At 47.9% G+C, this 13,341-nt stretch overlaps 1 protein-coding gene across 1 annotated transcript in view; it reads right to left on the reverse strand.

The window, feature by feature from the left end:
- Positions 1–11,020, reverse strand: part of PSAT1 (phosphoserine aminotransferase 1) — a 31,422-nt gene extending 20,402 nt beyond the window's left edge. The window contains exons 1-6 of the mRNA XM_058565595.1: positions 10,901–11,020; positions 7,233–7,293; positions 5,765–5,834; positions 3,182–3,387; positions 2,157–2,329; positions 141–310 (exon numbers count right to left, since the gene is read on the reverse strand). Coding sequence (XP_058421578.1) covers positions 141–310; positions 2,157–2,329; positions 3,182–3,387; positions 5,765–5,834; positions 7,233–7,293; positions 10,901–10,960 — 740 coding nt within the window. The 5' untranslated portion in view covers positions 10,961–11,020. The remainder of the gene's footprint in view (positions 1–140; positions 311–2,156; positions 2,330–3,181; positions 3,388–5,764; positions 5,835–7,232; positions 7,294–10,900) is intronic.
- Between the last annotated feature and the right edge of the window lie 2,321 nt (positions 11,021–13,341).

Below are 13,341 nucleotides of genomic sequence, written 5' to 3' on the forward strand. Positions count from 1 at the left end.
GACAGAGAATCCTGATAGGGGATCTGGGCTACTCAGTCACCGGTTCATGGAAATCGGCTCTACTTTAAAAAGTCACCTCTGCTTTGATGGGAAATGGTGAGACCCCCTCAACTGGTCCACAGGCTGCGGCCCGGAGTTACCTGAAGCACGAAGGTGTATTGTACAAGGAGTTGTTTCCGGCCTGCACTTTGTAGTCCAGGATCGAGGGGCACTCTCTGAGGGCGAACCCCAGCAGGTCATCGCGGACGATCACCACCGTGACCCCCGCAGAGCCGACGTTCTTCTGCGCACCAGCAAAAATCACACCAAACTGAAAAAGAGATAACACCTGCTTTAGAAGCACTTGGTCATTTTTCATAAATGTATTCAAATTTCCTAACCTCTTTCCAAAGCACAACTTTTACGAGAAAGTGACTATTTTACTTCTGTTCAGAGCGCATTCTGTTCTCTAAAGGCATCTCTATCTGGGATGGCAAATCGACGCTCTCAGTTCAGAGGCCTGCAGATTACACGTCTGCCTGGTCCTTCAACCCGGTAAGGGACTAACCCACACCCATCACTGTAAAGACCTTATACATACTCACACTCACTCTGTATACCTCCTCTTCATATGCAAGTCAGTCTTTAAAAGGGGGCTACTAACTGTCCTTGGTAACCAAAAGAAACAGAATCTTTAATCCATTTATATTTATATAAAGGGATAATTAGAAAATATTGAGAAATAATGAGACAAGCTGCCAGAGACAGAAGAAATTTTAGAAAACATGTTTAAAGGTACTTCAGGAAATTTTTTTTTTTTTTTTGGTGAGGAAGACTAGCCCTGAGCTAACAACCAATGCCAATCCTCCTCTTTTTTTGCTGAGGAAGATTGGCCCTGGGCTAATATCCATGCCCATCTTCCTCTACTTTATATGGGACACCGCCACACCATAGCTGGGCAAGCGGTGCATCGGTACACGCCCAGGATCCGAACCTGCAAACCCTGGGCCACCAAAGCGGAGCACGCGCACTTAACCGCTTGCGCCACCAGGCCGGCCCCACTTCAGGAAATTTTATTGAGTAAGATGTAGAACCCTCTCCCATGTCTTCTCATGAAACCCTGAGGAAAATCAAGTGGAAAGAGCAGGGACAGCCTGGCCCAGCACAGAGGACTATTTTATAGTTGACATTGTTTAGAACTGTCAGTGCATGATGACTGATAATAAAAAGCAGACTATCAACAAAATGCGGTATATCCACACAATGGAATGTTATTCAGCCTTAAAAAGGAAGGAAATTCTGACACATGCTACCACATGGATGAACCTTGAGGACATTATGCTAAGCGAAATAAGCTAGACACAAAAGGACAAATACTGCATGATTCCATTTATAGGAGGAACCTAGAGTAGTCAAATTCACAGAGACAGAAAGAATGGTGGTTGCCAGGGGCTGGAAGGAGGGAGGACTGGGGAGTTATTATTTAATGGGTACAGAGTTTCATTTCAAGACGATAAAAAGTTCTAGAGATGGATGGTGGTGATGATTGTACAACAATGTAAATGTCCTTATTGCCACTGAACTGCACACTTAAAAATTGTTAAAATGGTAAATTTTATGTTAAGTATATTTTACCACATTTTAAAAAGGCAGACTACTATTTAGTTCATTTGTTTCAAATTCTTTACAGGTATTAGAACACCCTCTTGTTGCATGCACCTGGGTGCACTCCTCCCATGCCCACCTTGGTGTGCCACTCGTAAAGGCTATTGTCCTGTCAATGCTCTTGGAATTGAGGTGAGTATAAGGCGGTGGGGCTCCTTCACAGGCCCCCTGAGCTTGGATAATCTGAATCTTCCCTTGAAGACAGCAAGCCACTTCCAATGTACTGACCAACAGTTTTCTAAGAGCTACTCTCAAAGGCAGATAAATTCCCCAAGGGCTTGAGTCTGACAGTGATACTGCCTGTGAGCCAATCACTGACACAGGGCTGGGAATGTCAGGACTGAAACATTCTAACACCCATAATAAGCAAGCAACAGGCAGCCTGCTCATTGAGAGCTGCTCTGGCTTCGGGGGTCTCTGCTGGCCCAAGACTCTCACAGCCCTTCCCAGTTCTAGTATATATTCAAATGCCCTTAAAGAAATGCCCCCGCCCAGCATCTTTTACACTCTACCTTGGAAACATCCACTGGCTTGGAGAGGAAGTTTGAGGACATGTCACAAACCAGCACCGCTCCCTTGACATCAGGTATAAAGCCAAACTCCACTCCGTGCACGGTCTCGTTGGCGCAGTAATACACATAGGAGGCGTCCGGGCTGAGGTTCCAGGTGCTGGGATCCGGAATTTCTATCAGAGAGGACAAGTTGGAGACTCTGCACTTTTACTCCTCTCTTTCCTTATGGAGATGGGAGTCATCCGGGAAGGACCCCTCCCCTAGCAGAGAAAGACTGATTCCAAAGCACCCACAAGTGAAAGCACCCTATCCATCCTGCATTGTATCACCACCAACATCCTAACATCCTGAAGGGATGATCAAGCCCACCCTCTTGACTGTTATTGGGGGCAAATAATCTTCAAGAATGGCGTGGTGGATATTTGGGTTTTTTCTTGTCATCCTATGTCCACTGACGGTCCCAGAGTTTCCTCTGGGACTCCAGCCTCCCCCATTCTCAGCCCATGTAGTTCCAGTGGAGCCAGTTCTACCCGCAGCCCCAGAGGTAGGATGTGACTCAGGCACGGCCACATGACTGATCTGGAATGGGACACATGATAGATGAGACTGTTATTGGGAATGCTGGAGCAAAGGTATTGAAACTTGGGAGAACATAAGGTCAGGAGCGGCTGCAGCCATCTTCCAAGAAAGAGGGGACAGCTTTCCTAACTGCGGAGCCACCATGGAGGGGACAGGGAGACCCCAGGACCTGGAGGCATTGTTGCGGGCCCTTGATCAAGCCATACCTAAAGCCAAAAGGGCCCCCCGGCTTTTCAGCTAAGTAAGCTTATGAACACTCTTTCTACAGCAGCCAGTTAGTAGTCTTAACTAATACAGCCATCTAATCTAAATGGTGTCAAACTAACTACCGACAAGGAGAGGAAAGAATTAACAACTGCAGATTGCCCTGGGCAGGGGAAACCTGATATCTGAGGGACCACACCCCAGTCCGGATTTCACTGGCCAGCTCGGCTCCCCGCACTTACTCGTATAACTCCCAAGTTTAGGGTGGACGATATTCACAGTCCCAAACTTCTTGGCTTCTTCTGCAGCCTTAGCTGACCAAGCTCCTGTCACCACATAGTCAGCACACCTTCCTGCTTTCAGGCCAATCAGGTTTAACGGGACACCACTGAACTGGCCACACCCACCTCCTTGCACAAAAATCACTTTGTAGTTGTCTGGAACAGCTCTGGGCAGAAGCACAGGTGACAGGAAATACAGATTCACATGGGCAAAGCCTGAGAATGAGTGATGCTCTACCAGCACTTTGCCTTGGGTGGATATACTACAAGAAATATGGTAAAAGTCCCACTACCACTTTGTCTTCCCAATCCAGTCATTTATCTATTCCCTCCTTGGACGACCATTTATTGGGCCCCGCAGAGGAAGCCTATGGTTACTGTTGGACAAAAGCTAGGAACTCCCTGCTGTTCCTTTAGGGAATCATCCCTCTGCCACTCTCAGGCCACATGGTTCAACAGTGGCAACCCCAGCTCCAGGGGACAACCACATGACCCGAGCTGGCCAATGGGGTTGGGTTCTGAGACCTCTGATCAAACTTTTGGGAAAGAGAAGCTGTTTCTATCGAGAGAAAGAATGAACTTGTGGGAGCTAATCCTGCAAACACTGATGGCCATCTGGTGAAGCTAACACATGAAAACGCAGAGCCAGGAGATGGAGAAAAAGGCCTTCTTGACATCACCTGAGCTCCTAAATCACTCCTGCACTTTTCCATTACGTGAGGTAACACATTCCCTTTTTTGGTTAAGCCAGGAGTTGGGCTTCTGTCACTTGCAACCAAAAGTCCTAAAAGTATGTATGTGCTGGTCCACGCTACGAACCAAGTAGACACTGGAAAAGGATTTTGGATAATATTTTAGGCCTGAGCGTGTAATCACCTACCTGATATATATTGCGATTAAGAGCAAAATTTTTTGACTCCAGCATGGAAAATTAAGATGATAGTTGGAATGGTTGCAGGCAATAGGGTAAGGCCAGCTCCAGAGGGAGTAAGCCATGGAAACTGGACCCAAGCCTTTGAGCAAGGTCAGAGCTTAAGAAGAGGTATATAGAAGGCAGACGGCAGGCAGACAAAGCTCCAGCACAGAGGCATAAGTTAAGTACCAAAGGGCAGAGCACCTTGAGAGGGTCTTGGGAAATGGGTGGTGTGCAAATATCTGGTTCTAAACCATGCCTGCCTATACCCCTGCTCAGGAAGATAGCAAAGCACATGCACAGGCCTTAGGAGGGTCTAACCATGAGGTTCTTAGCAGCTCAGAGCCCAAGGCAGGGTTCCCGGTTTATGTTATTCAGATGCAGCGCAGTTAACAAAGCCAAGAACTGGATGGAAGGACACCCAAGAGAGGCCTGGGTACAGGGGTACAAGGTAGGAACTTGGAGACGAAGGGGTAGGCCCATAAATTGAACTGAAGTCCAGTCCAAAGAGGCTCACAGCCAGGTGGGTCAAATGCCACAACTCCTGGGCAATGGTCCAAATACCACCCCCCAAACGAGGACAGGATTGTTCTGTGAACATGACATGGGACCCAGCAGGCAGACCTGGCATGTGAGGCCAAGAAGATGATTACTGGTTCTGCACACTCACATTGCAACGGGCTTCTTATGCTCCTCACAAAAACATCACCAAGCCTGCCCCATGTGAAGCATTTTATCCAGGCAATTTAAAAGAAAATTATGAAACAATCCATAATTCAATCCATAATTCAACCCCTAATCCAAATTCCAATTTTGTTAATGAAATAATCCAACAGTGGACCCTAAAATGTTGACAATGATTACCCCTGACTGATGGGGTTATAGATAATTCCAGTTTAATTTGTGAGTTTCAGTTTTTTCTAAACTTTCAACCATAAACATGCACTAGTTTTGTGAGCAGAAAAAAGTGTTTTGTTTTCCAGCTTACCGTATTCATATGTTTATGTGAATACACTTATACAATATATACACTCTCTCTTTTACACAGCAATTTATTTAAAAATAGGTTTCCTCTGGGAAATAAAAGCAGTGCAAATAACCTAGGGGAGTTCAAGTTCATTTGAGCAGTGGTTCCCAGAGTTCAGAACTCTTAAAATTTCCCACAGAGCCTGTGAAAAATGAAGTTTCTACAGAGGTTCTAATTCAGCAGGCCTGGATGGGGCCCAGCCCTTGAATTTTTTAATATTTCCCCACGACCAAGTGATTCTGACAGGTGGTATGAGGCCCATGCTTTAAGAACCAGTGAACTAGATTATAATTAATTATGCTGACAAAGAGGACCATTTCTTTGTCATTTAAATCTGTTTCAAGCCAGTTCAACCCCCACAGTGCTGAAAAATCTTTGGAAACACCACATAAAATAAAAATCAAAACACACAAACACAAGATGGGAAACAAGTGAAAAGCATTATGTAGTAAATTAGTGAATTTGGGAGAATCTTAAGATTATTTTTAATTATGGAATATTCTGAACATACAGCAGAGTATGGTTAAATAACGTTATAGACACCCAGGTATACAGATTATCAAACAAGAATAACGCAATTTGGCATTTAAAATTTTAAACTTACAACAATTCCCGCACAAGATTCTCTGTGTTGTTAATAATCTTAGCGAAATCTGCTGATCTGTGGCTCATTTCTGTGGAAGCAAAGATAAACAACAAAAGTACCAGTTCAAAACCAAATGAACAGAAGTAACCACAAAACTTGTAAGTAAAATAATAAAGAGAAATTTCAGTTATTTTGCATTCAAATCATGGGCCAAGGCTCACTTAGTTTAAGGGAAAATTCAAATTGATATTTTTTTTCCACTGGGAAAGATTCACCCTGAGCTAACATCTGTTGCCAATCTTTTTTTTTTACCTCCCCAAAACACCAGTACATAGTTGTATATTCTAGTTGTAAATCCTTCTAGTAGTTCTACGTGTGCCACCACCACAGCATGGCAACTGACAGATGGGTTGTATGGTTCTGCACCCAGGAACCAAACCCAGGCCACTGAAGCGGAGTGCGCTGAACTTTAACCACTAGGCCATCAGGGCTGGCTCTCAAATTGATTTTTAAACTGCAAACTTTGTAGCCTCATATTCACAGCAGAATGATTTTTCAAGTGGCACATTCATCCAATGAGCCATTTACTAATTCATCCTTAGGTTTCTATGATTTCTCACATCTCTCTCACAAAGGAATCTGTGTGCAAAGGCTGCCCTTTAGGACAACAGCACAAAATTCCATACTGCACTCTCATTTCACAGACGTGTCCCAAACCCACAGGAACAATATTTAACAGCAATGAGCATACAGTAACCCTACAGTCTCTTAATAATATGCAGCCTTTGGAACTACCAAAATAGAAAAAGAAAATTAAATTTAAAAAGGTAAATTTTAGAACTCAATGGTCCTCTTCCCCAATAATAAAAAGGGGAGAGAAACTTAATGAAATTATTAATGTGCAAGGTCTTCATAAAGGGCTTGTGTACTTTAAAACTTGCAATAGGGCAGCCCTGGTGGCCCAGTGGTTAAGTTTGGCATGCTCCGCTTCAGCAGCCCAGGTTCAGTTCCCGAGCACGGACCTACACCACTTGTCCATCAGTGGCCATACTGTGGCAGCGCATCACATACAAAAAGAGGAAGATTGGCAACAGATGTTAGCTCAGGGCAAATGTTCCTCATCAAAAAAAAAAAAAAAAGCTTGTAATAAGTTCATTTTAAGTACAGTAAAAATTATAAAATGAATGTGAAACAATATTATAAATGTGTGGGGCACTATTATGCAAATGTGCAGGATCTAATCTCAGATCCTATGAAGAGCAAAAACCAATTATGAAGTAAGCTGAGATGTATGAACCCCTTACCAGCACTTATGTTGATTTCAAAATTGCTTCTGTCAAACATGTTAAAAATTTTAACATTTTAAAATTTAAAAGTATATCGACAAAGGCCTACAGGCACACCCACTGGAAATTCTAGGCTTGATGCATTTAAATTAGTTCCCTTTGAAACCTGGACATTCACAGAATCCAAAAGTAAATCTTACCAAGAACACTAATCCCAACTGCTTTGTAGTCTAATAATTCTTTTTGTATCTCTAACAATACCTAGAAAAAAATAAGAGAATATAAGATGATTTGAATATGCTGGACACAGCTCTCCCTCTGGACATACAAAGCTGGGGAGGTGGAGGGGCAGGGAAGGGGGTCCACGGTCCACCCACAAGGCCTGTGAGGTCGGGAAGCTTCTGTCCCTGCTCACAGCCAATTCCCTTCCTCCCACCATTCCCATGTAGCCAGCTGATGCAACTTACACACAGGTTGAGTGTGAAATTACCCAGCATGTTGATGCCAGGATATGGTTTTGCCAAAGGCATGAATTTACATAGATATAAAAATTCACTTAGATTTTTAAAAAAATGATCAAGTACAGAATTCTTCTGATGACAACTCTTAACTGTCAAAAGATAAAACCTCTTGGAAAAACCTGATTCCCTAGAAAATGTCCTAGGGAGGGGATAGGAAGGGGAGGGGAGAGGAGCGGAGGGGAGGGGAGGAGAGGAGGGGAGGAGGGGAGGGGATGGGGAGGGGAGGGAGAGGAGGGGATGGGGAGGGGAGAGGAGGGGAGGGGAGGGGAGGAGGGGAGGGGATGGGGAGGGGAGGGGAGAGGAGCAGAGGGGAGGGGAGGAGAGGAGGGGAGGAGGGGAGGGGATGGGGAGGGGAGGGAGAGGAGGGGATGGGGAGGGGAGTGGAGGGGAGGGGAGGGGAGGGGAGGGGAGGAGGGGAGGGGATAGGAAGGGGAGGGGAGAGGAGCGGAGGGGAGGGGAGGAGAGGAGGGGAGGAGGGGAGGGGATGGGGAGGGGAGGGAGAGGAGGGGATAGGGAGGGGAGAGGAGGGGAGGGGATGGGGAGGGGTGGGGATAGGGAGGGGAGGGAGAGGAGGGGATAGGGAGGGAGGAGGGGAGGGGATGGGGAGAGGAGAGGAGGGGATAGGGAGGGGAGGGGAGAGGAGGGGAGGGGATGGGGAGGGGTGGGGATAGGGAGGGGAGGGAGAGGAGGGGATAGGGAGGGGAGGAGGGGAGGGGATGGGGAGAGGAGAGGAGGGGATAGGGAGGGGAGGGGAGAGGAGGGGAGGGGATGGGGAGGGGTGGGGATAGGGAGGGGAGGGAGAGGAGGGGATAGGGAGGGAGGAGGCATGGCTCATCCTAGGCTTGCAAAACACATCTGGCTTAGAAGCCCCACAGTTTTTTTCCCAAAGGCAAGCAAAATGCAAATAACCACAAACTAAAAAGAAAGACACCTATCCTTTATTTTTTTTTAAGGAAGAACGATAGAAAGCCCTTATCAGAGATGCATGCTGAAGTATTTTGGAACGAAATGACATGATATCTGGGATTGACTTTAAAATAATCCAGAAGTAGGAGGGGAGCAAGAGGGTGTGGGGGAGGGGGTCCTGAAACAAAAGCAGCACAATGTCCATAGCTGCTAAATCTCCCAGATGGGTCCACGGATTTTGTTATATTATCGCCTCTTTACCTCTGCATATGTGAGAATTGCCACAAAGTGAAAGAAAAGCTCTAAAAAGGTACACAAAATAGGTGAGATAAGCCCTCTGCCGAAGCATCGTGCCATCAGAGATGGCTTCCTTAAAAGATCCAGGCTAAAGAGGACATCATAAAACATAATCTTAACTGGATTGAGCCTTGTCTGAAAAAACAACTTTTGAACAATAAAGAAATACATAAAAAAAAGACTCCTTTAATAAGGGGATTCAAGAATTTGCCATAGTTTTGCAAACTGTCAGATGCTTATTAGCACTAGCTAATCAAATAAACTTGAGTGAATCCTTTAGTAAACAGAAACACCCATCTGTGATAGAATCATCTTTGAACTTCTCTTTAAGACTGTAACTTCTCTTTAAGACTGTATTTCTTATAGACAGTATCCCCTAAAAAGACATCTATAAAAGTTTATAACCAAAATCATTACAAAGAGTTTTAAAGACTTCTACCCAAAAAGCACACCCCTCTAATCCAGTGGAGTTTTATTTTTTCCAAACTGCAAAATGCAATTGCTTTTGTAGGTCACAACTAATTTTGTAAAGGTAACAGAAGAGACTAGAGTGGAACAGAATACAAAAGTGTGTATATAGTAGGAAATTAGGCTAAATATTTCATACGGCTTTTGTTTTAATTATATTCATATGCACCTACTTGGGCATTTTGTAAAATATATTTTTCATTGTGGTTAAAGTCAAAAAGAGAATTCAACTCAATTCTGAGAATCCTAATCCTGAGAATTCAACTAAATCAAGAAGTCATAAAAAGCTACATATGCCCCCAGGTTAGAGGGCGTATGTGAGGGGAAAAATCCTCCCAAGAAAATAAATAATAGATAATTATATTAAGCACGACGACTGCCTTTATAATAAATGCATAACTAATTACACAGGAATCCAAAACACGGAGGGGGGGACCGTGAGGCGGTCTGCACAACTCTAGCAGGGAATCTCGCCTAAAATGGACTGCGATAAACCGAGAAAAGAAGCAGCCCTGTTCTCTCAGCTACTGTGAGCGCTGCCCCTAGAAAAGCAGGATGTCCTTTCCCTTCTAAAACTGTAAGATTCTCTGTTCTTAGCACAACACAAAGGAGGCTCTGTCCCAGGGAGATTTCTACTCTGCTCAACAATAGGTAATTGTAAAGCACTTGGCTATGCGCCATGTTGCTACAACATACATCAGTCATCCTGGTTAGAAAAATAGAATTATAACAGCAGCGGCGGCAGCTTGTACACGTGTTCAAGGCACATCAAAGACTCTGCCTCCTTCAGAGCTGGAGGGTGGGGAATGGGCGGGGGGGAGGGGAAGGGAGGGGGGGATGGGTGTGGGAGGAAGGAGCTGGAAGCTAGCTGGGGGCTGCGAAGGCAGGGAGAGAGTTCCAGTTGCACTTGAAAGGTCTGGTTGTGGCCCGGGGGAGAATTCAATCATTCCATTTGCTCCAGAACAAAGTGAAGCGCACTGGGCTAGCAGCCGAAAGCCGACCAGACTTGGAAGGTTCGAACGCCTTTAGAGGACAAGACGGTTTAAAAAAAAATCTACGCGTGCAACAGAGCAGAGAAAAAGGCTTTAGGGAAGGGTGCATTCTGTGTGGGCCTAGGAGGCAAAGGCTAGACTGAAGGCTTTCAAGTTTACATTTCTGAAAAGTAACGTTCCCAAGTGCTGGCTACACCAACACTTTACGGGGGGCCGTGCGCTGACCCCCGGTTTGCAGTCCCCCTGCCAGTTAACGCAATCCCCATTCCCCATTCATTCACAAAGTCCATTCGTGCATCCACTCAACACTGCCCGGCTCGCAGCACTGCCGGGTGAAGCAAAACAGAGATGACAGCTTGGCTCTTCCGCCGCGCCCCCGCCCCGGCCGGGGAGAGGATCTGCAGGTGCGCTGCCCCGGAGGGCCGAGTCGTGCACGCCTCGCAGGGGCAGTCGGCGCCCGGGGCAGCTGCACAGGCATGCCTCGCCGCACTTCCTCCCCAAAGTGCATTCTTCCAGAAGCCCGCCTGCGAAAGATCCTGACCTGGCCGTGCACGCCGGTGCAGAGCGTTCGGGAGACTCCGGGCGCGGAGCGGGAATCCGAGCGCCCGGCTCAGGGATGCACAGCCACCCTCGCGCGTGCTCCCGCCCGGACTGCACTCCCGGCGCGCGCTCGCGGGGACTCACCGAGCGCGGCAGCTTGGCGGGCCCGGGCCCGAAGTTGACCACCTGCCTCGGAGCGTCCATGGTGCAGCGGCGCGGGCGGCGAGTCAGCGCGAGAGGATCGATCCGGTGGGGAATGTCAGTCTGCGGCCGGCGCGGCCCCTCTGCCTTCTTCCAGCACCTAGCCGGAGACCCCATTGGCCCGCGCTGTCGCAGGCCCTGCGCTGATTGGTTCGCGCGACAGGGCTCGCATCCTCATTGGTTGTGTTCCCCAGCCGAGCCCAGGAGCAGTTGCTCCTCCTCGCGTTTACTGTTTCAACCCCCTTTTCGATCAGTGCAAGGCGCGCGGGAGATTGCACCAGCCAGCAGGCTCCACTGCGCCCCCGCCCGAGGATCGTGGGTGGCGGGAAGAGGCTGCCCCTGCGTTCGTGCCTCTGCGCCCTTGATCAGGTTCAGACCTCCAACCCTGACCTCAGCTCCGCTCTCTTGGCCGCACCGGGAGAGTCGGATCAAATCCCTATCCCCACCATCCAACCACCTCTCCTCCACCAGCCCCTGGGCTGGGCTCTGAACCAGCAGTCATTAATTCACCAAACTTTTCTAAGCACGCCCACGGGCGCCAGATACTCCAGTGGAGGGGCAGGGCTCCCAAGAATGGAACCGCAGAGTGGAGAATGGACCCTGGGTTGGTAGGTGGGGGATGAGGTTCTTTGCATGTGTGCCAGAGCCAAGAATTCCTGCAGGATTAAAGGATGAAGGCGGCCAAGGATGCCCCCCAGGCAAGTCCTTTAAAGTTGCTGATTCTCAATTTCCTCCTGTGAAAAGAGCCAGCTGGAACCTGCTCCTAGCTCTCAGGTTGCGCCTGCGCTGACAAGCTGTGAGTTTAGAAACGTGAGGCGACATTAACAGCAGCGCGATACCCCTGGGGAGCCGGAGCCCAAGCCAGCGGGGAGGCGCAGGACCAGGCCGGGCGCAGGGCCGGCGCTGCTCGAACTTTTCCACAGAAGTGCCCTTCTCCAAAGAATTCCAGTGGAGACCCACATGGGGTTCTGAAACAGGGAGGCCCCCTTCCCTGCAAGAAAGAAGTTTCTTTGAAGTCTGGAATTTCATCATTTTTTTAATGTGAATTCTGCATTCTACTCCATAATTTAACCTAGTTTCTTCTAATATAAAAGTATTTTCCCAAATCTATGAGCAAAATTGATGCACCAGGAATACACCCAATGCCTATCCTGGGGCTTTCTGTGAACCAGCCACAGTGTCAACTACCCCCGTTTGAAAAGACTTGTAAACTGATAGGGTTTTGGCTTTTGTTTGCTTTTTGTGATGAGTATGTGGGCGGGATGGGGCTGGGAGCAGAGGTACTGCTTTGGGTTTGGGAGTTGGAGGGCAGAGTTTCTAGAAAAAGCTGAAGTGAACAAGGTCACTGCCTTCCTCAGCACCTTCATTTAGAAAATGGGAAAATTGAGTAGAGGGTATGAATCTCAGTCCATAAACTCACGTGTGTAAGAATTGTCACATATCCGTTATTTTATATAATGACCTAGTTGTAGACCCCTGGCAGCTAACGTACTCGGGGAGCAGGGAGTTAGCCTTCCTCCCTGCAGTTCCTAACCTGAGATTTACGCAGCCCGGTGGTGTGTGATGGAGAGGGAAGCACACATCCCTCTGGTCCTGGGTCCCGAGGAAACCTGGCTGAGTTGTCTCCACTGTGTAGCTTTCCAGGCTGCTTCAGTCAGTCAGCTCTCTACCACTTCCGGGTGCCACAAGGCACCAATTCGGGTGAAGTGTGAGTGGCTATCATCCCATCTGCCAAGACAAGCCATACAGCCTTTCCTCCTAGGGTCCGGCAGTTTCCCGGATGATATTACAGGGAAGTAAGACACACAGACCCTCCGCCTGGGGACCCGCTGACCTGTCTCTCTCTCTTCCTCCCAGCCCAAGGGAATCTCTTTTTCATTCTAGGGAGAATCCATCTCTCTCCGTGTTTCGTCCTCACACTCTGTCCACAAACACCACAAGCCGGGGCCACAAACTCCAGTGCTTCCAGGGGCCACTCCAGGATAGAAAGACCAAGGTGGGGACTGTGGTGAATTAGAGTGCACACGCCCGTTTGTGGCGGACTTGCACAAGCCCACCACACATTTGTGCTTCCCCTTCCATGGAATAGTCACGGCTGGGAAGTGGCTGCCCAGCCAGGCTCCCCATTTCCCAGCTCCCCTTGCACTCAGGTCAGGTGACTGGGTCCCACCAGTGAATGGAGCAGAGGAGTCCCTGTCAGGCCAAGGTGGTTGAGAAAGGATGAGCTTCCCAGCTGCCTTTTTCCCATTCCACAGGCTGAAATCCAAGACTCCAAGGCCCCCGGGGATGGTGGAGACACAGGAAGGAAGGAGCCCTGGTCTCTGAATGACCTGCTCTGGGCTCGTTGTACATAAAGGAGAAATTGACTTCTTTTGTGTTATGTC

This window comes from Diceros bicornis, chromosome 22, assembly GCF_020826845.1.
Source record: "Diceros bicornis minor isolate mBicDic1 chromosome 22, mDicBic1.mat.cur, whole genome shotgun sequence".
Classification (NCBI taxonomy): Eukaryota; Metazoa; Chordata; class Mammalia; order Perissodactyla; family Rhinocerotidae; genus Diceros; species Diceros bicornis.